The sequence below is a fragment of the Haemaphysalis longicornis genome, unplaced genomic scaffold (genome assembly GCF_048455015.1).
Source record: "Haemaphysalis longicornis isolate Haplotype H1 unplaced genomic scaffold, Haemaphysalis longicornis Haplotype H1 scaffold_3, whole genome shotgun sequence".
Classification (NCBI taxonomy): Eukaryota; Metazoa; Arthropoda; class Arachnida; order Ixodida; family Ixodidae; genus Haemaphysalis; species Haemaphysalis longicornis.
The window spans coordinates 224,913,273-224,935,631 of NW_027526335.1; the positions used below are offsets into that span (position 1 = coordinate 224,913,273).

General features: G+C 51.3%; 2 protein-coding genes across 2 annotated transcripts in view; one reads left to right on the forward strand and one right to left on the reverse strand.

Annotated features, from left to right (window-relative positions):
• Positions 1-22,095, reverse strand: part of LOC144176017 (ATP-binding cassette sub-family C member 2-like) — a 320,694-nt gene extending 298,599 nt beyond the window's left edge. Inside the window, exons 1-2 of the mRNA XM_077705121.1 lie at positions 21,975-22,095; positions 1,169-1,327 (exon numbers count right to left, since the gene is read on the reverse strand). Of these exons, the coding sequence (XP_077561247.1) occupies positions 1,169-1,327 (159 nt within the window). The 5' untranslated portion in view covers positions 21,975-22,095. The remainder of the gene's footprint in view (positions 1-1,168; positions 1,328-21,974) is intronic.
• Positions 10,879-12,192, forward strand: LOC144175736 (uncharacterized). The gene has a single exon (XM_077704765.1). It carries the CDS (start codon positions 10,879-10,881, stop codon positions 12,190-12,192), a length of 1,314 nt encoding a protein of 437 aa, XP_077560891.1.
• Positions 22,096-22,359: the final 264 nt, after the last annotated feature.

Sequence of the window (22,359 nt, forward strand, 5' to 3'; positions counted from 1 at the left end):
GCGGCTGTTGGCCGATTTTCCTACCGTTGCAGCAATGAGCGCTTTTCGATAGCAGCTTTAAAAGCCACAAAAACAAAGCAGAAATGGAAGGCGTAGCTGGTGAGATGAGCAAATCACGCAGTCCGCTCCATTCTGGCGATAACTATCGCTTTCGCAGTAGTTCCAGACGCGAAGGAAAAAGTGAAAGCGCTTATCGAAAGTGTTGCAGGGTCTCTTTAAAAGACCGTTTTGCTATTCGCACCACATTGCAACAAAATAGCGGCCATTCCTTCTTTCTCTTGCTGATAATCGTACTGCGCTGAATGTCATGCTTCGGGACGTCGTCTTCTCGCGAATTTAGAAATTATGCCTTCGTTGTCCGCAAGATGGCGCTGAACGCAGCACCTCAGTGGCGCCACCATACCAGCACACGAGGCCCATAGAGACTGTTTTTTCACGATAACAATGACAACACCTCGGATAACCTCGGAAAAATAATCGACATATAAAAATACAGGGGAAGAAGTGCTGACTGCCCAGCCACTTTTTCGCAAATTTTCTATGACGTCACAGAATCCTGTTTATACGATTGGCGGCAACCAATTTGAGCCACCGCCAACAAACATGACTCGGCGACTGTAGTGAGACATCCAGTTCCGTTTTATTCTTTTACTTGTATGATAAGGGGCAGTTATCTCAATGTTTTTAGTGCTGACTCATACCGTGTCACTCCTGCCCGCAGTGCACCCCCGTGGGGCAAAATGTAGGCCTTTTCCCTCTCATTTTGTTTTCTTTTTTAGCTTCGAAAATTCACTTCTTCGCTGGACTGAAGCCTAGTAACTGTTACCAAAGGCTTGTTCTTTTAAGCTGAACAAAGTTGGATGTCATCTTCACGGCCCCTGTTGGTTTGCTACTTGTTTTACGCTGGTCCTTCCATCTTCTCAGGTGAATATTCATGCCAAAAATGTCGAAAAGCCTGCAACCGTTGATTTCCTAACCAAAACTAGCTTATGGTAATAACTAATCATTTCTGTCATACTTTCGCATGGAATATTTTTCCTTTAGCTTCGATTGTATCTGAAAAGTTGCCAATTTGAATTGTAAAGCTGGACGAGGTTAGGCGTGTTTTTTTTTTATTTCCGCACTCGACGACAGAGAAAAGCACAGCAGAGAAACGGGCCTCGCTCACCGCGTGGGCTACATCAAGCAGCGTCCAGTACGGGCCGGATGAAGTTGGCGGGTAGTTGTTGGGCAGCGTCTCGGGGCCGCCGAAGAGGACGAGGACGACCAAGGCACTGCACTTGAGCAGAAACGAGCCCACCTCTGCCGGTTTAAGAGCATCGGCCATCTGCGAGAAAAAGAACGCCGACGAGTGCGACAAGCGTATTTTTTCCACATGCACAAAGAGTAAAAAGTGCCCCAACCCCGGCAGCGACACTGCACTCGGAAGCACCAAGCGCATTGTACTTCACAACTACTACTTTCCATGCCGTAACTGGAAATTTATACATAAATTTCCGGTGTTTGGCGCTCTGAAGCTTGAACTTGGCTTTCCGGCGTGGTGCAGTTGCAGACAACGAAATGATTACAATTCCCTGAGGATGTTATAAATTTGCCGAAATATCGACACGGCACTGTGCAACTGGTCTACGAACCCGACGCTCGAACCAATTAGTTAATCAACCAGCGCAGTAATTGGTCGCCTGAGTAAACATTCCTCATCTGTTATATCTGACAGGTCACTGAACTTTTCTCAGGTTAAAATAGTTTTAGTTGTCAACCTAGAGTTTCTTGCAAGCTTGTGTTTTTCGAGCATATCAGATCGCATCAACCACGTGCAAAAGGTGACACTAGTCTTTGGACAAAGTTAATATATATACTAATCAATTAAAATATGTGTAAGTAAAACTACTGGTCTATATACCTGGAGTAGGATGGTAGGCAAATAAGAGAGGGAGAGCGAGAGTCTGAAGCAGATGCCAGGTTCCTCTTATGAGCCTGCCTGAGTTTCGACAGTGGATTGGCAATTGCGTACTGCGTGTGATGTGACCTAAAGCAACGTCACGGACTATTTATTGCCCGAAACCTTAAACGCATGGCTTAAAGCTTCTTAAAGAATAATATACCGGTCGTACTACTTGACATAATGGAAGACCATGAAGTTCACATCGTACAATGGCACGAACACTCATACATGGAAGAAAGGCAATACACACTAGCGCTGACTATCAACTGTTGTTATTCAAAAATTATATATATATATATATATATATATATATATATATATATATATATATATATTATAATGGGGTTTATTGGCAGGTCTTGCAAGAGGCACGAACGAGGTCTGGCCGTTTCCGAGTCCAAACGAGGTCTGGCGTCCGCGCGCAGGTCTCGCGCCGAAGCACTGTCGATGGAGCTGCCGTTGTGTCGCTACGGGAACATATACCCACTTGGGGATTGACGCCACTCAGAAGGTCAGCCTCCGCTTTAGCCGAACACATACCCGCTCGGGGAGACTGGTTCTCTAACGGTCGCTCACTATCTTCGTTACAATCACCCCCGGGGACAGAAGGAGCCATCCTTGGCGACTCAGGGTGATGCGACGATGAGCGGGTCGTAATAGGGCTTGAGACGCTGAACGTGAACTGTCTCGCGGCCACGGAAGCGACGATCGGTACTAGGAGTGACCGGCTCGACGATGTAATTGACGGGAGACGTTTTTTCGACGACTCGGTAGGGACCCTGGTATTTCGTCTGAAGTTTGCTTGAAAGCCCTGGGGCCGTAGACGGTGTCCGTAGCCATACAAGGGAGCCAGCAGCGTAAGTTGGCGTTCCACTACTGTCGCCGTGGCGATACTGCTGACGTCCTTGGTCTGCTGCCGTGAAGGAGCGTGCCAGTTGGCGGCACTCTTCGGCTCGCTTGGCGATTTCCGAAACTGGAACACATTCCGAGATGTCAGGGCGGTAAGGAAGGATGGTGTCAAGTAGGCAGGAAGGTTCACGCTCGTACAGCAGAAAGAATGGTGAGAAGCCGGTGGTTGACTGCGTGGCCGTATTATACGCGTACGTGACGAAAGGAAGAACTAAGTCCCAGTTCGAATCGTCACGAGAAACATACATCGACAGCATGTCGCCCAGTGTACGGTTAAAACGTTCTGTCATCCCGTTGGTTTGGGGGTGGTAGGATGCAGTCTTCCTGTGAACAACGCGGCATTCAGTGAGCAGCGCCTCCACGACTTCGGACAAGAAGACTCGTCCCCGGTCGCTCAACAGCTCCCTGGGCGCTCCGTGCCGCAGAATAAAACGTTCAAGAAGGAAGGATGCGACACCGCGAGCAGTGGCAGTGGACAGTGCAGCTGCTTCCGCGTACCGTGTCAAGTGATCAACTGCCACAATAATCCAACGATTGCCTGCGGCCGGCTGGGAAGTGGACCGTAAATATCTATTCCAACACGGTCAAAAGGTCGTGCTGGACACGGTAGTGGCTGCAATGCTCCCGTGGGATGTTGAGGGGGACACTTACGACGCTGACATTCTGTGCACGAGCGGATGTACTTGATCACAAATGTGTACATCCCCCGCCAGTAGTAGCGCAAACGGAGCCGCTGATACGTTTTCAGCACCCCAGCGTGGGCGCACTGTGCGTCAGCGTGGTGGTAAGAGCAAAATTCGGACCGCAAATGGCCAGGAATGACGAGCACCCACTTCCTGCCTCCAGATGAGTAGTTCCGGCGGTAGAGCAGGTCGTCACGTATGGCGCAGTGTGAAGCCTGGCGGTGCGTTGCCCGGGATGCTGGAACTGTTGATGGACTCGACAGGTATTGCAAGATTGCGGCAATCCACGGATCCTTACGCTGTTCTGAGGCCATATCTTGTATAGCTAGTGACGCCACCGCGCAGTCTGCTGTGGACAGGGAACCAGTGTCGGACACGACGGGTGACCGAGACAGGGCATCGGCATCACTGTGTTTGCGTCCGGACCGGTATATGACTCGGATGTCGTACTCTTGAAGTCGAAGAGCCCAACGTCCGAGTCTTCCGGAAGGGTCTTTCAGTGAGGACAGCCAGCATAGAGCGTGGTGATCCGTCACAACGTTGAATGGACGACCGTAAATATAGGGACGAAATTTGGCGATAGCCCAAACAATAGCCAAACATTCCTTCTCGGTGACGGAATAGTTCCGCTCCGCCTTAGTCAGGGTGCGACTGGCGTATGCAACAACGTATTCATGGAAGCCTGCTTTACGCTGAGCGAGAACGGCACCTAGACCGACACCACTGGCGTCAGTGTGAACTTCAGTAGGTGCAAGCGGATCAAAATGGCGTAGTATGGGTGGCGACGTCAGCAGGCTTCGCATAGCCACAAATGCCTTTTCACAAGCAGGAGGCCAGGCGGTAATTTCTGCGCTTCCGTTGAGGAGCTGTGTCAAAGGGGCGATAATGGTGGCAAAGTTTCGAACGAATCGCCGAAAATACGAGCAGAGACCAATAAAGCTTCGAAGGTCTTTCAGAGTGGTCAGTTTTGGAAACTCTGCCACTGCACGAAGCTTTTCCGGGTCCGGAAGTATGCCGTCTTTAGAAACAACGTGGCGCAAAATTGTTAGCCTCTGAGCAGCAAAGCGACACTTTTTCAAGTTTAGTTGCAAGCCAGCCGAAGCAAGGCACGTCAACACTTGTTCAAGGCGCTCAAGGTGCGTGTGGAAATCTGGCGAAAACACGACAATGTCATCGAGATAACACAGACATGTTTTCCACTTGAGGCCCCGTAAAACATTGTCCATCATTCGCTCGAAGGTATCTGGCGCATTACAAAGCCCGAAAGGCATCACATTGAATTCGTAAAGCCCGTCGGGCGTAATGAACGCCGTTTTTGAGCGATCGGCATCGGCCATGGGCACTTTCCAGTAGCCTGACCGCAAATCTAGTGAGGAGAAGAATTCGGCGCCCTGTAAGCAGTCAAGAGCATCGTCGATACGAGGTAGCGGGTAGACGTCCTTGCGTGTAATCTTGTTCAGGCGACGGTAATCTACGCAGAACCGGATCGACCCGTCTTTCTTAGTTAGCAGTACCACGGGGGAGACCCACGGGCTGGTAGAGGGCCGAATTACGTTGCGCGCAAGCATATCTGCCACTTGCTCGTCGATCACGCGGCGCTCCGCAGGTGACACGCGATATGGCCGCTGCCGTAGGGGCGCGTGGGAGCCGGTGTCAATTTCGTGGGCGACATTCGACGTGCGTCCCAAGGTGGCTTGCTGGCAATCGAACGATTCACGGAAACGTTGTAGAAGGTTGATGAGCTGGTCGCGTTTGGCCGAGGTGAGGTCTTTGTTGATAGACTGTAGGAACACGTCTGGACTTGCCATACACTCGGGACTAAGTGCACTCACAGGGAAGAACGACGGTTCGTCGGGCACGGCCTCTACATGCGAGGAATCAACAGCTTCCACGAATCCCAGACATTCCCCATGGAACAGTGTTGTCGGGCAAGAGGATGCGTTGCAGACCGCCATTAAGCTTGAACCAGAGCGAACATCAAGGACAGCGGAAGGTAAGGGGAGCAACTTGCGCCAAAGAAATAAACTCGACGGTGTGAAAATCACGGTTGTGTCCGCAGCGACATTGCAAGAAACAGGAACAATCACGGAGCAGCTCGGGGGAATATCGGTATCTTCGGAAACCAGCAACTTGATCGACAGTTCGTTCTGCGGCGGCTCCCACAACGGTAGAAGTTCAACTTGCGCACGAGCACAATCGATTATGGCGTGATGACGGGATAGAAAGTCCCACCCAAGAATGATATCGTGAGAACATGACGGGAGCACAACGAACTCGATGACGTAAGTGATGCCTTGGATGAGGACACGAGCGGTGCACATGGCTAGCGGCTTAACCTCTTGCGCACTTGCAGTCCGAAGAGTAAGTCCACCGAGAGGTGTTGTGACTTTACGCAACGAGCGGCAGATACGTTCACTTAACACTGACACTGCGGCTCCCGTATCAAAAAGCGCTAGTGCGGCGACACCTTCCACAGTCACATCTATAACGTTAGCGGGTGATATAAGAGGACTTCGGTATTTTGACGTTCGTGCAGTTCTTGCCTCGGGAACTGCAGCCGTTAGTTTCCCTCGGCAACCGGATTTTGTCGGGGCCGCATGGGCGACACGGAGCGGCGACGCGGTGAAGAAGGGCGACGGCTCGAAAATGGTGGTGGCTCGCTAGTACAGGAGCTCGGTGTCGGTCCTGAATCACCGGGGGCGAAATACGGCTGAGATCCGTAGGCCGATACAGGGTGGACATCGCGATCAAGTGGTGGCCGCCGACGGCACATCCGCGCCACGTGCCCGGGCATGCAGCATGCGTAACATATCGGGCGGTTGTCTGGTGTGCGCCAAGGATTGAGCTGTTGAGGTGCCGGTTGAGAATACCGTGTCACCCGCTAGGGTGCCGTGTACTGATATGCCTGAAAGGCGCCTGGCTCCAGTTGTCGTACGACTGAAGCGTAATTCATCGCAGCCGGTGAAGCGAGAGGCGGAGCCATGGGTACCGTTAGGGTCGATGCTACTGGGGAAGCGAAAGGCGCTGCGGCGGTAGTTGAAAAGGGAGGTGCCACTGCTGACGCTAAGTGTGAGGTCAAGGGTGAAGCCACGGATACAGGCACATGTGGCGGTTGGCAGGCTGAGGGAAGTGCCTCGGCGACCTGTTCTTGAATCACTCGCTGCACAGTCGGGGGCAGCGGAAAGGCAGGCTCTCGAGCGCTAGGAAGCAGGGCCAGCTGCCGCGAAACTTCTGCACGCACGAACGCCTCGATGTGCGGCAGAAACCCGCCGCGGTGGCTCAGTGGCTAAGGCGTTGCGCTGCTGAGCACGAGGTCGCGGGTTCGATTCCCGGCCGCGGCGGCCGCTTTTCTGATGGAGGCGAAAAGCAAAAACGCCCGTGTGTACGAGATTTCGGCTCACGATAAAGATCCCCAGGTGGTCAAAATTAATCCGGAGCCCTCCACTACGGCGCGCCTCATCGTCTGCGTTGCGTCGGCGCGTTAAACCCTACAATCAAATCAAAATCAATGTGCGGCAGAAGAGGAGAAAGGTCGGAAGGTACGGCCAATGACGACAGTGTCCCTCGTGAAACGTCTTCTTTGGGCAGTGTGCGTTGTCGAGTCACAACACGCTGTTTACGCAGCTCGTCATAGCTGAGGCACCAATTGAGGACTTCGTCAACAGTCTGCGGGTTCTTGCCCAGGAGCATCTGAAATGCATAATCCTCGATGCCTTTGAGGATGTGCCTGATCTTGTCGGGCTCAGGCATCACAGGATCCACCCGCTTGCAGAGGTCCACGACGTGCTCAATGTAACTGGTGTAACCCTCGTCGTCTCGCTGTGCTCGCACGCGAAGCCGCTGTTCAGCGAGAAGCTTGCGCACAGCGGGGCGACCGAACGCCTTAATGAACTCGGACGTGAATTCAGGCCAGGTTTTCATGCGCGGTTTGTGGTTATAAAACCACGTGTTGGCGAGCTCGGTCAGGGAAAACTCGACGTTGTTCAGCTTCATCCCGTTGTCCCATCGGTTGTAGGCGCTCACCCTTTCGTAGGCAGACAGCCAATCCTCGGCATCGGCGTCGTCTTTGCCATTGAAAAAGGCGGGGTCGCGCTGGCGGAGAGACCCGGAGCACACGATGGGTGCCTGCTGTGGTGACGCCATTTCGTCGTCGATTTCTCGATGCAGGGGCGGGAGCACTCGCTTGCTTCGTAGTTCCAGGCTGGGGATCGCGTGAAGTCTAGGACCTCCACCAAAATATAATGGGGTTTATTGGCAGGTCTTGCAAGAGGCACGAACGAGGTCTGGCCGTTTCAGAGTCCAAACGAGGTCTGGCGTCCGCGCGCAGGTCTTGCGCCGAAGCACTGTCGATGGAGCTGCCGTTGTGTCGCTACGGGAACATATACCCACTTGGGGATTGACGCCACTCAGAAGGTCAGCCTCCGCTTTAGCCGAACACATACCCGCTCGGGGAGACTGGTTCTCTAACGGTCGCTCACTATCTTCGTTACAATATATATATATATATATATATATATATATATATATATATATATATATATATATATATATATATATATATATATATATATATACAGTATTGATACCACGTGTCAGACTGTGCGCCGTGAACAAACAAATTAACTCTTTCGGGACCGCCGGAAAAAGTGATGAAAAAGAGAGGTCTCGCTACAAATTTTTTATTACATAAAGCATAGGCACCATCCTACCTTAGCATATACCAAAATTCAGCTAATTATATGTTCTTTGACACACAATACCAAGTTTTCCTTCAACACTGACGATAAAACCATGAAAAAATCTTAAAGTAAGAACTTTGTAAAAAAACTACAGAAAAAGACAGAAAAAAGCGTAAATATAAACATATTAAAAAAGAATAAAATTATTTCAGGATATACAAAATCTAACACAATGCTTTGTTTCTTCATCACGAAAGTTTGATGCGGCTAGGTGTAACTGATTTTTTGTTTCGTGCGTGATCTCTTTGGCACTACGGCCATGGGTATGTCGTCGCCCAGGTACACGCCGGGCTCTCGTCTCGGCGAAAACATGATCCCTTTCTGAGATGGTGGCAGGAGATCACCACCATAGGTAGGTAACACCCTAGTGAACAAATATAAACCAGCCAGAACATATTTCGAGCGCACATACCTACTCCAGAGACAATTGAAACCGAAACCAACACCCACCTTTGAGCGGGATTTGATGTTTCAGGCTGATCGACACCCGAATCCTCACTCGAGCTGAAATCCGATCTCTAAAGCCGCATTCCGACACTTCACTGCCACTCTCATCGTTAAAATCTACAGTAGAAGGCGAAGATATGTGAGACGAGACGAGGCGGATTTCTTATCGCGCTCGCGCGAGTATGACCCCATGTTTGTTTACATTCGAAACCACTGCCCGTCAGAATAAAATATCTGATGCGTTGCCGCCTGGCGATAAAAAAAGAAACTTCGCAAAAGAGAAAACTATAGTTTTCAAACTATCTCCTAGATGTCGCTAGGTGTTCCATCGAGCGAAAATTTGTATTCTGCAGGCTCGGGAAAGCATCGATCATGTGTGATCGATGGCCTATGGAGCGGTCCCGAAAGAAGCAACGCCACGACTAGGTTTCACAGGCACTCTGTTGAATGGCCATGGGTTGCAGTTTACAGCTGAGTTACTGACGATGAACGATGAATTGCAATTTCTTGACCTGCGCCTAATATTTGGTGGTTGCTAATATTTGGTAATAATCTGAGGTGGCTGTATAAACATTGGACGTGGAAGCCTCTGCTCTGTTCCGGCAATTCTAAACTGGTAAGAAGTGGCGCAGTCTTTTCGTGTTTGGGAGCCGCATCAATGCGCTCATGCTCTAAAATAATATCGGAAATCTTTCACAAATAAAATATTAGATCGAAACCGGCGAAATACTTTGATTGAATAGTGAGTATTGCGAGGAAAAGATTTGTGAAACTGGTTAAATGCACAACGAAAAAGGATAAACAAAGAAATGAAAGTCCTGCTGTGATGCCGTATGTGCACAAAATGTCACATGGTCTTAAGAAGTTTGCTATGCGCGTTGGTGTCAACGGGGTATTTTAGGCACCTGTAAAAATCCATAAAATTTACAATAGGCAGAATCTGAGCTAGTTGGATCATACTTAAATAGTACTGGTCAGCCTAAATTTAACTGGGTACGCAGACAATGACAAAAAACGAAGCACAAGCGTGTCAGCGAAACCAAGCGTAAAATTTCTCCGGCAGTCCAAAAACTCTCTGAACCAAGCGTTCACTGTTGAAATAGGGCATGTTGTGGGAAAAAGTCTGATCAGTGTGCCACAGACGTTGTTTACCAAATTCCCTTGTCATGTGGTGCCTTGTACATCAGATAGACTAGTCGGCGTGTGTAACACGAGGATAAAGAAACACAGACCTATGCCTAAACAAAATTGGCATGCTTACTTGGCTGTGCACTGCCGTAAGGGCGAGTACCCGTATTATTCCGTTCTGACGGAGACGAAGATCGTTTTCCGACACAATGACCGTAGGTTCGCGAAAAGGTGGAAGCACACCAGATTACTAAGACGGGGAGCAAATGTGTGAGCCAGGCTTTAAATAACTTGTTGCGAAGAGACAAGAGAAGTGATACAAGGCACGAAAACGTGCTAAACAAACTAACCGCAGCAAAGACCCATTATATGTTTTTCAAAAGCAGTACAGCAGTGATCACTACAGGGTAGTGGCCCCACGAAATAAGAAAATCGACACAGTAACGATTTACAATTCAAAATAGAAAGTAATTTTTTTTCTTTTTCTCTTAAGCCGCGGCGTATTTTGCGTCTATAATTGTAAAATAGCTGCGTGCTTGCCCCTTTTTCTTGCTCGCTTATATATTACCGCAATTTTATAATATAATATTGCCACGAACCATTTATTGTTTATTTATTGTTTGTTTTTACTTCCGGGCCAAGCCCGGCTGTGTTATCTGCTTCCAAGCTAAGCGCGGCTTCCATTCTTTATTTTTATGCCGCACGGGCTATCATATTCAGATAAGCAGACTGTTTCGCCCTAACGTCGCTAGCCCAGAATAATCTTCTGTGATCTACAATGTTCTGGATGTCAATCGACGGTTCCCGAAACACTTGCGCCGAAAGATAAAAGCCTGCAGAGCAGACGCCGCGGCATTCGAATCTCCGGAGCTCGCCTGCACGCGTCACTTTGTTGACTGCCGCTTCCCCGCCCCTGTATTCTTTGAGTTGTTAGGGGAGCACAAGTTCGCTCCAATAAACTTGTTTTCCTTGATATCTGACATCTGGCTTCGTGACATCTGGTGGAGCTGCGGGGAACGCACCCTTCATGAGCTCTACAACCTCTGGAAGCCGCCAAGCCAGTCCAACAAGAGCCAGCCCCCGACTGCAAGGCCTCCCGCCCGAGTTTGGTCTCCTGCCAGACGGACCCAAAAGAACGACCGCTGCAACCACCACCATAGTGCCAGAAGCAACATCGCCAGTCGTCCTGCAGCAGCCACGGGAACCGCCATCCTTTCGAGGAGCCCCCGCAGAAGATCCAGAAGAATGGCTGGAGAAACTGGAGCGCGTTCGGATCTTCAACAGGTGGGACGACGCAGAAACGTTCCGGCATGTTTTCTTTTTCTTGGAAGATTCAGCTCGCACTTGGTTCGAGAACCACGAGAGCACCTTGATCAACTGGGCTCGCTTCAAAAGCGAGTTCCTGAAAACCTTTACTACCGTGGTCAGAAAAGAACGCGCGGCACTATTGCTGGAAACTCGAACGCAGCACCCCAACGAAGGGGTCATGATCATCGTCGAGGAGATGAAGCGACTTTTTCGCCGTGCGGACCCAGAAATGACGGAGGAAAAGAAACTACGGTTTCTTATGCGAGGTGCGAAGCAAGAGCTCTTCGCGTGCCTTGTTCGCAACCCCCCTAAGACCGTGTCCGAATTCGCGTCTGAGGCCGCCGCAATGGAGAAGACGCTCGAAATCCGAACAAGGCAGTACGACCGCCCAATCAATGCGCTGGTTTCGGAGACAATTGGTGCCGGCGCTATTAACTCCGACTCACTACGCGACACCATCCGTGCTGTGGTGAAGGAGGAGCTACGGAAACTTTTCCCTACGACGACGCCAGAACCTCAAGTCGCTTCGCTGACTGAAGTGATCCGGGAAGAAGTAGAGCAGGCTTTGGAAACTTCTATGCCATCCGAAGAACCCCGCGAGCCAGAGGCTATGACCTACTCCGCGGCTGTTCGTCGACCCCGCCCTTTTCCAACACGTCGTCAAGAGGCCCCGCCGTACCGCCGCCCAATGTCGCCCGCCCGACCCCCTGTAACCCGAAACCAGGCCCCAAGGAAGACCGAGGTGTGGAGAACGCCCGATAATCACCCGCAGTGTTACCACTGCGGAGAGGCCGACCACATCTACCGTCGCTGCCCATACAAGAGACTCGGATTTCGTGGCTTCTCCGTCGACGCACCACGCCCCCGACCCGGCCAGCGCCCATCTGAGATTGAAGAATACCTGTCCAACACTAGCCGTGGACCAGCCCGTTTCAACCGTTCGCCGTCGCCCTACCCGTACCAGTCGCTGGACTGCCGTAGCAGTGCTGACTTCGCACGTGGAAGGTCCCCCAGCCCACGCGGGGGAAACTAAAAGCAGCAACTTCTGGAGGTGAAGTTGCACAACGGCGGAAAAACGAAAACCCTCCAACGACGCAACGATTCGCCGAAGACTGTGACTCGCGACATGCCCTCATCCCGACGACCCAACCTAACCCTGACGTCACTCCCGAACACGGCCACAAGGCGTGGCACGTACCCGACATGGCCGAGCCTGCCCCTGAGAAGGCGACGACGACGACGCGCAGTACCCGACCGTCAACACGCACAAGCCGAGATGCGACGCCCCGACGCACCCGGAACTCGAGGAAGGCGGCGTCCGACGTAGAGGTGTCCATCGACGGCTTTGATGTAGTTGCCCTCGTAGACACGGGAGCCGACTACTCAGTAATGAGCGGACCATTTGCGTCTAAGCTGAAGAAAGTTATGACCAGATGGGACGGTCCGCACATACGCACAGCAGGAGGCCACCTCGTGACGCCAAGTGGAACGTGCACATCCCGCGTCACCATAGACGGCACGACGTACCCTGCCGCGTTCGTTGTCTTGCCTCACTGCTCCCGCGACGTGATTCTCGGAATGGACTTTTTGACGGACAACGGCGCAATAATTGATCTGCAGACAGAGTCTATAACTTTTTCCTCCTATCACTCTATGACGCCGGAACCGAACCCCGAACACCCTGCAGCTGTAAGGATCGCAGACGATCACGTTACCCTGCCACCCCGCGCAAGCTTGATGATCGCAGTCTACTGTGAAGGTGCTGCTCCTGACGTCGACGCTATCGTGGAGAGTGACCAAAGGTTGCTTCTAGATCGCGGTGTGTCTGTCGCAAGAGGCATTGTGCGGTTTAAGCAACGCCCGTCCCATGTTTTGGTCACCAATTTCACCGAGGAGTACCAGCATTTAAACAAGGGCGCTGCAATTGCGTTCCTCGAAGAAACGCAACAGGAAAGTGACGTGAGTGCAGTCGCCGACTTTGAACGCGCACCCGAAAATACCTTCAAGCTCCAGCATCCTTTCCACGTGAATCCGGCGCTACCGCAAGAACAAAGGAACCAGTTATTGGCTATGCTTCATCGCTACAGCGAGTGTTTTTCGTCGAACTCAAGGTTACGTCATACACCTCTGGCGAAGCACCGGATAATAACCGAAGATGGAGCCCGACCTACCCGACAGTCACCGTACCGCGTGTCTTCACACGTGCGCGAAGCCATCCGGACTCAAGTAGACGACATGCTCAGCGACGACATAATACAGCCATCTAAAAGTCCGTGGGCTGCGCCGGTCGTACTCGTGAAGAAAAAAGACGGCACTTTAAGGTTCTGCGTTGACTACCGGAGACTGAACAAAATCACCAAAAAGGACGTGTACCCCCTGCCACGAATCGACGACGCCCTCGACCACCTCTGACACGCGAAGTACTTGTCATCGATGGATCTGAAGACCGGCTACTGGCAAATAAAAGTGGACGAGAGAGACCGAGAGAAGACTGCATTTATTACCCCGGACGGTCTATGCGAGTTCAAGGTGATGCCGTTTGGGCTGTGCACGGCACCAGCCACGTTTCAAAGGGTCATGGACGCTGTGCTAGCTGGCCTAAAGTGGCACACCTGCCTCGTATATCTCGACGACGTTGTGGTATTCGCCCGGAATTTCGACGAACACCTTGCAAGGTTGGAGTATGGTCTCGAAGCCATTCGTACATCGGGGTTAACGCTTAAGCCTGAAAAGTATCGTTTTGCGTATAAGGAGCTGAAGTTGTTGGGCCACGTCGTCAACGCCGCGGGAGTCCTACCTGACCCGGCAAAAACTTCGGCCATTTCGAACTTCCCAAGGCCGAAAGACAAGAAGGGCGTGCGAAGATTTCTCGGGCTATGCGCATACTACCGGCGCTTCGTCGCAAGCTTCGCACGCATCGCAGAGCCACTCACGCGCCTGACAAAAGATAGCACCCCTTTCGCCTGGGAAAACGCCCAAGAAAAAGCATTCTGCGAGCTGCAACAGCGCCTGCAAAACCCGCCTGTGCTCGCTCATTTCGACGAAAATACCGAAACGGAAATGCACACGGATGCCAGCGATATAGGTTTGGGTGCCGTCCTCGTCCAAAAGCAAAGCGGTTGCGAAAAGGTAATCGCCTACGCCAGCCGTGGTCTGTCGAAGGAGGAAAAAAACTACTCTGCCTCCGAAAAAAAGTGCCTGGCTATCATATGGGCCATTTCAAAATTTCGCACATATGTGTATGGCCGACCGTTCAAGGTTGTGACAGACCACCATGCGCTGTGTTGGCTCGCCAATTTGAAAGACCCCTCTGGCCGTCTTGGGCGGTGGAGCTTGCGCCTGCAAGAGTTCGACGTTACAATAGTCTACAAATCCGGCAGGAAACACTCCGACGCCGACTGCCTGTCCCGCGCCCCCGTCGACCCACCACCCCAAAACACCGATGAAGACAGCGCGTTCCTCGGAGTCGTGACAGAGAGCTACCTAGCCGCCAAGCAGCGTGCCGACCCCGACCTGCGCGTCATGATCGACTACCTCGAAGGACGCAACGTCGCCGCGCCTAGGGTGTTCAAGAGGAACTTACCAGCCTTCACCCTCAAAAACTCCGTCCTCGTGAAGAAGAATTTCAGCCCCGGAACGAGAACGAATTATCTACTTGTCATCCCCGAAGACCTTCGTGACGAAATTTTGGAAGCGTGCCACGACGACCCGTCTTCCGGACATCTCGGAACAGCTCGCACTATTGCAAAAATCAAGGCGAAGTACTTCTGGCCCTGACTTACATCCGACGTCACCAACTACGTTCGGAGTTGCCGTGACTGCTACCGACGAAAAACGCCGCCCACAAGGCCCGCTGGATTACTGCAACCAATCGCCGTCCCGTCGAGGCCATTTCAACAGTTCGGAATGGACCTTCTAGGCCCGTTCCCTACGTCACGATCACAGAACAAGTGGATTGTCGTAGCGACAGACTACATGACGCACTACGCAGAGACCGCCGCTCTTCCGTGGGGGACTGCACAAGAAGTCGCGAATTTCTTCATGAACCAAGTTGTGTTGCGACATGGAGCCCCGGAAGTCCTAATCACGGACCGCGGAGCGGCCTTCACTGCGGAGCTTATGCAAGGAATCTTACACTACAGCAACACGGACCACCGCAGAACGACGGCATACCACCCCCAAACGAACGGACTAACGGAACGTCTGAACAAGACGATCAAGGATATGCTGTCAATGTACGTCGACGTTGAACATAAGACTTGGGATGAAGTGCTCCCGTATGTCACGTTTGCGTACAACACGGCTACACAGGAAACTACGCAAATGACGCCGTTCGAGCTTGTCTACGGAAGACTGCCGACTACGATGCTTGACGCCACATGTAGAAGACGACAACCTCAACCTGGACGTCCAAGGATACCTTCAGCGCGCGGAGGAGGCCCGGCAGCTCGCTCGAGTTCGTACAACGGACCAGCAGCTGGTGGACGCCGGGCGCTACAACCTCCGACGCCGAGACGTCGAGTACCACCCAGGGGACCGTGTTTGGGTTTGAACTCCCATCCGACGACGCGGACTCAGTGAGAAGCTTCTGCGACGGTATTTCGGACCCTACCAGATTCTACGACGTGTCGGCCAACTTACCTACGAGGTGATCCCCGATGGCGATTCCGGAGCATCACGACGACGCACGCGGCCCGAAGTCGTCCACGTGGTTCGCTTGAAACCTTACTCTGCAAGATGACGGACTTTTTTTTGTTTGTTCGGACTGTCTTTTATTTTAGCATCGGGTCGATGCACTCTTAGAGGGGGGTAATGCCACGAACCATGTATTGTTTATTTATTGTTTGTTTTTACTGCCGGGCCAAGCCCGGCTGTGTTATCTGCGTTCCAAGCTAAGCGCGGCTTCCATTCTTTATTTTTATGCCGCACGGGTTATCATATTCAGATAAGCAGACTGTTTCGCCCTAACTTCGCTAGCCCAGAATAATCTTCTGTGATCTACAATGTTCTGGATGTCAATCGACGGTTCCCGAAACACTTGCGTCGAAAGATAAAAGCCTGGAGAGCAGACGCCGCGGCATTTGAATCTCCGGAGCTCGCCTGCACGCGTCACTTTGTTGACTGCCGCTTCGCCGCCCCTGTATTCTTTGAGTTGTTAGGGAAGCACAAGTTCGCTCCAATGAACTTGTTTTCCTTGAAGACAACTGCGTCGTCTCTGGCTTCGTGACAATATACATATATACATACATATATATATATATATATATATATATATATATATATATATATATATATATATATATATATATATATATATATATATATATATATATATATATATATATATATATATATATTATACAAGTGTGTATTACGCAATTCTACATTTTATTTATATCCTTTTTGTTTCTTCCCCCCTGCTGGGATTCTGCGTCATCTATAAAAACATAACTCATCTTATCGTCTGGGGCAATATACAAAATCCAGGAATATTGTTGCGTCTTAGTAGACGGAGGTGTAGACAGCAGGATTGAGATGTACCTATTTATTAGGCGTAGCGCTACACCGAAGAGTAGAGGCAGCACGGCGAGTCTCAGCGAAGAAGGCTGAATCGTTCTGCCCGCGAGCGGTGAACCCACACACTTGCGTCGTCGTCTTCGAACACCTGGCTGGCAAGGAGAGGGAACGTCACACTCGCTGGGGATTGTACGCTATCACTGCACGGCGATCACGCATACCGCAAGCAGGGGATATCTGCTTGATAACTATCCACGTGACATTTCCCCCCTCGTCGAGAGAGCATCGTCCTGATGCCTGCAAGGCTCTGGAAAAAGAAATGCGCTCGAGGCATTGTCCCTCAACGTGTCAGGTAGGGCTTCATACGCACGACATGAACGACGTCAGGGCGGCGGTTACGCCGGCGTTGAGAAACGATTCCGTCGTCCACAACCTCATAGGTGACATCGCTAAGTTGGCGCAAAACTCTATAGGGACCGAAGTAGCGTTTGAGGAGCTTTTCAGAGAGTCCTCGACGTCGAACAGGAGTCCATACCCAGACTCGTTCGCCGGGTTTGAAACGACAGTCCTGTGACGGAGGTTGTAACGGCGCGTGTCGTAGCGCTGTTGCTGCCTTGTTCGTAAGCGCGCCAGTTGACGCGCCTCTTCCGCTCGTTCCGTAAACTCATTTAGCTGCATGTTGTCGTTGCTGGTGCCGTGAGGCAGCATTGCGTCCAACATAGAGGTCACGGGACGGCCGTAAAGGAGGAAGAACGGCGTCATCCTGGTCGTGTCTTGTTGAGCCGTATTGTAAGCGAATGTCACGTATGGCAATACGGCGTCCCAGGTCTCGTGCTCGGCGTCGGTGTACATACTCAGCATATCTGCTATTGTTTTGTTGAGCCGTTCAGTCAAACCGTTTGTCTGCGGGTGGTACGCTGTTGAGGTCCGATGTGCTGTACCGCTGAGTTGCATCACTGCGTCGACAAGCCCAGCAGTAAACGCTTTGCCTCTGTCCGTAATAACAATGGCCGGGGCACCATGCCGGAGAACAATGTTGTCAATGAAAAACTTGGCAACCTCGAATGCAGTTCCTCTTTGGAGGGCTTTTGTTTCGGCATACCGAGTGAGGTAGTCGGTAGCGACTACAATTCACTTGTTTCCCTCGGACGACGTCGGAAATGGTCCCAACAGGTCCATCCCGACCTGTTCAAACGGCTTCTCGGGGATTTGGACAGGGTGCAGGAGGCCCGCTGGCCGGAGTGGTGGCGCTTTCCGTCGTTGACATTCACGGCACGTGCGCACGTAATGCCGCACGGCTGCAGAAAGTTTTGGCCAGTAGTATGACTGCTGGATCCTAGTCAGGGTACGGGTGAAGCCGAGGTGACACGCCGTCGGCTCATCGTGGCAAGCCTGCAGAACCTCGTTACGAAGTACTGCAGGTACAAGAAGCAGGTAGCTTCGGCCACGCGGAGAAAAATTCGCTTTATACAGGACACCACCGCGGAGACTGAAGGATGACAGCGCTCTTGAAAACACCCGCGGCACAGTGGATGAACGTCCCTCCAAGAAATCAATGAGCGGCCATAGCTCGGAGTCCCCCCGTTGCTGCTCTGACACGGAGGATGTGTCCAGCACTCCAAGAAAAGCGTCGTCATCGGTACAGTCATTCGCCGACGCAGGGCAAGCTGGTGCTCGCGAGAGGCAATCGGCGTCGGCATGCTCTTGGCCGGACTTGTAAATGACTTTGACGTCGAAATCTTGAAGCCGAAGGCTCCACGGAGCTAATCGACCAGACGGGTCTTTTAGGCTCATCAACCAGCAGAGCGAGTGATGGTCACTGACCACTGTAAATGGACGGCCATACAGGTAGGGTCGAAATTTAAGTACTGCCCAAATGACGGCGAGGCACTCCTTTTCTGTGGCCGAGTAGTTGGCTTCCGAAGAGGACAACGTTCGGCTGGCGTACGCTATCACCCTTTCGAGGCCGTCTTGCAACTGGAGAAGAACCGCTCCGAGCCCAACGGTACTGGCGTCGGTATGGAGCATGGTGATGGCGTTTTCGTCGAAATGGGCCAAGACAGGAGGTGTTTGCAACCACTGGCGCAGCTCGTCGAACGCCCTCTGTTGCTCGTCATTCCACAGGAACGCGACATCATCCCGTGTAAGGTTGGTCAGCGGAGCTGCAATGCGGGCGAAGTTCTGTATAAATCTTCGGTAATAGGAGCATAGCCTCAAAAAGCGCCTCACGGTTTTCTTGTTGGTTGGCACGGGGAACTGGGATACCGCTTCAGTCTTAGTAGGATCAGGTCGAACTCCGGCACTGCTAACTACATGGCCGAGGAACAGGAGTTCGTCGTACCCAAAATGACACTTCTCAGGCTTTAGCGTAAGTCCGGCGGATCGTATTGCCTCGAGGACGGACGTGAGGCGTTCGAGGTGTTCTTCAAACGTGGTGCAAAACACGATCACGTCATGCAGATACACCAAGCAAGTTTGCCACTTTAGGCCCGACAGCACGGTGTCCATCAGTCTTTGAAAAGTGGCTGGAGCGGAACACAACCCGAACGGAAACACTTTAAATTCGTACAGCCCATCAGGCGTCACGAAAGCGGTTTTCTCGCGGTCCCGTTCATCGACCTCGATCTGCCAATACCCGCTTTTTAAGTCCATAGACGAAAAATAGCAGGCGTGTCGTAGTCTGTCGAGGGAGTCGTCAATGCGAGGCAGCGGGTAGACATCTTTTTTTGGTGACCTCGTTGAGTTTGCGGTAGTCCACACAAAACCGCAATGTCCCATCTTTCTTTTTCACTAACACTACGGGCGACGCCCAAGGACTATTCGACGGTGCGATGACGTCGTCTTCCAGCATTTGCTGGATGTGAGCAACCCACGTGACAATAAATTTATTCAACCATGAAACGGATGTTATAAACTCTGTGTACCTTAGAGGGGCCATGCAGGCAAAATACAAGTCTGTTTTATTCGAAGGATTAGCTGCCCCCAGCCCCTATCCGACACCAAACAATGCTTTATTCACTGAGAAATTAAACATTCTAACCCAAATGTTTATTTTAAAGATAAATCCTGCGTTTCGTGACGTCGACTATGACGTTTGAAGAACAGGGCCATAAATGTAAAGATAGTGGAGCAGGGATGCTACCATCTCACAGACGGCCGTTTGGTTATCTTGTTTGTCGTCCACATTCATAAACGGCGCTGCAACACCGCTGAAGTTCGCAGTATTTCTTCTGTTCGGACTTCTATACCTTCCGGTGTTTTAATATGGTTTATAGTAATGGTTTCCTAAAACATAAGCGATGACAAGAAAAACATGACCATGTAAGTGGCCGTGCCGCTTACGGCAGTTTGACAGTGTTGCGTAAAACAAGCCCAACGCGTCCAACCGCTGTGTCTGGAGTTGTTAGAATCCAAAGTGCTGCACTCATTTCTTCAATGTTTACGTGTTCGTTCATAGCTTTCATTGTGTACCCCTCCATTCCTACTTGTATAGGAAAAATATTCATTCAAGTTAAGCGAAAATAGCTGGTTCTGCAAGCTTATCAGGCCGGCCAAACTTGCGTTTGCTTTTGCTGGGCTCGGCCAATCAGACAGCGGCCCATATAATACGTCATAGTCTGTAGTGCGGGAGAGTAGCTAGTGGGTCGCATAGCCAGTCTCTTTTTGTCTTATTTTAGAGCGAAGTGAAGTTTTCCTTAGTCAGTGGTATTATAACGAGGGAATGTTACGAAGGAGACAAAGTTGAATTTTATCTCGTATGGCCCATAAAGCTCTGGATAACCGTGCCGAAAGTAAGCGCGGAAACAAATCCTGAGAAAATATTCCAGTTTGTCCCGAAATTCGCGTTTATTCCGATACGTGAACACTCTCCAAATGACTGGGCCTGCTGCTGCCAATGTTTAGCATACGTGCGCTTGGCAGAGCAATTCCCGTTATGTTCCAGCACGCGTCAGACAGGATGTAACCCTGTTATCGAGGAGAGCGCGGAACATAAAGATTCATTTGTTCATTTTTAAAGTAAAGCTTTCTAGCTCTACCAGCCACCGGTTCTTTCATGGCATGCGGGGCAACAAACTCCCAACGCGGCGGAGGCGGCGGGGGGGGGAGCGGCAGGGCGGATAGTTTCCCTCACGAAGCACACTACAGATGGCGCGGCTAATTTATTCAGCGTTCCCCGCGCGGTAGTGCCTGCTCGCAGGCGGTGGTGTTGGTGGTACGGCTTTGTCGTTTGATTTAGCGACGGTTGTTTTGGGCCTGTTTTGGTGCACCTTGGCGTCCATTGCGCGGTGCCTTGGCGCGGCTGGAATAACTTGTTCGACAGTCCCTCCAGCGTAACCCGCACCGGGCGGAATTAGGTGGTCGTACGGCAAAGATTCGTTAAGGATTGGTTTGAAGGGCGGGAAAGCAAAATGTAGAGACAACATACAGACATCTGGCCGCTAGGGAAACGTTACCCTTTGCACACTGCTAGCCCCGAATGGGAGTCCGTTTTCTAAATTGATGAATACCAATTCGGTTGTGTTTTAACAGGTGTCACAAAAGGCGAAAAGAGGAACTGGTTGGGATAAATGGCGATTATAAAAGTTCCCTCAGCTTTCTCGCCATTCTCAAACTTGTTGAACTAGTTTAAATCGGTATAAATAGGAATCACTGAGCTCATATGCCCAATTGTTTCTGTGTCTACGCTTGTGTCGCGCTGTGAAGCCCCGAGCTAGCACATCAGGATGGCAAGGTTCCGCTGTCTCACACTTCGAAAGACGCTCCTGCCCGTTTTCTTTCTTCCGACGCACGGCCGGGCTACGGCGGCGACATCAGCCGCTCTAGCCCAGCCGTGGCCGATGCTGCTGCGTTCGGCATCCCGCAACCGCGAAATCTAAGTAACGGCTGCCAGAATATCTGGTTTCACTCTTTGTAGAGCCACGTGTGTGAATTCGAGTGAGGTCGAATCGGCAATGGTTGTGGGTGTCGTTTAAAGCTCTGCTATCCAACCATTTTCACAGCGTGTATTGGAGCCAATTTCTTTACATGTAAAAAACTATAGAAATGATCTGTAAAAAGCAGATGGACGGGTGCAAAAGCCAAAAGCCTTTCTGTTAACGAAGGCGAGAAATGCGCGCATGAAACACGTATCATCACTATGGCCGTGTTTTTGTATGCCTATGCGAGCAGTGGAACATAATAAAACAGCAGGTTAAGGACGACACTTAAAGAAGACACAGAGGACTAGCGCTGGACTGGCGCGATATCCATTCTAAGAGTGCGAAAGCAAACTACTTTTGCGTTGACAATTCTGCTCACCGTACACGCGTACCTCCCGGAGCCGGTTGATGCCCCAAGTAACGCCGCCGGACCTCTGACAAGCCGGAGCACTGCCGGAAAACCCCCGCCACAGAAACCTTCACTACGTGTGCTGCCAACAGCTGCCGCACACCCCAACGGGCAGATGCTCTTCAATTACACCCCAGGAACACCTGGACTGCCACAGGGTGAGGCCAGCGGGAGATGCGAGGAGGTTTTTGTCTGCAGCTGGCCAGTGGCAGGCTAGTGTCACAACCACTGAGTCATATCCCTCACTCGCTTTCGTGACACAGACGGCCAGACGTTGCCATCCACCTGCAACGAAATATTTTGCGGCAGTCACTTGCCGTATATCCACGCTGAGTACAGGGGATTCATTATGCCA

What these genes read in the sequence shown, in the direction of transcription:
- LOC144175736 (XM_077704765.1), top strand. Translation starts at nt 10,879, where the DNA reads ATGAGCTCTACAACCTCTGGAAGCCGCCAAGCCAGTCCAACAAGAGCC.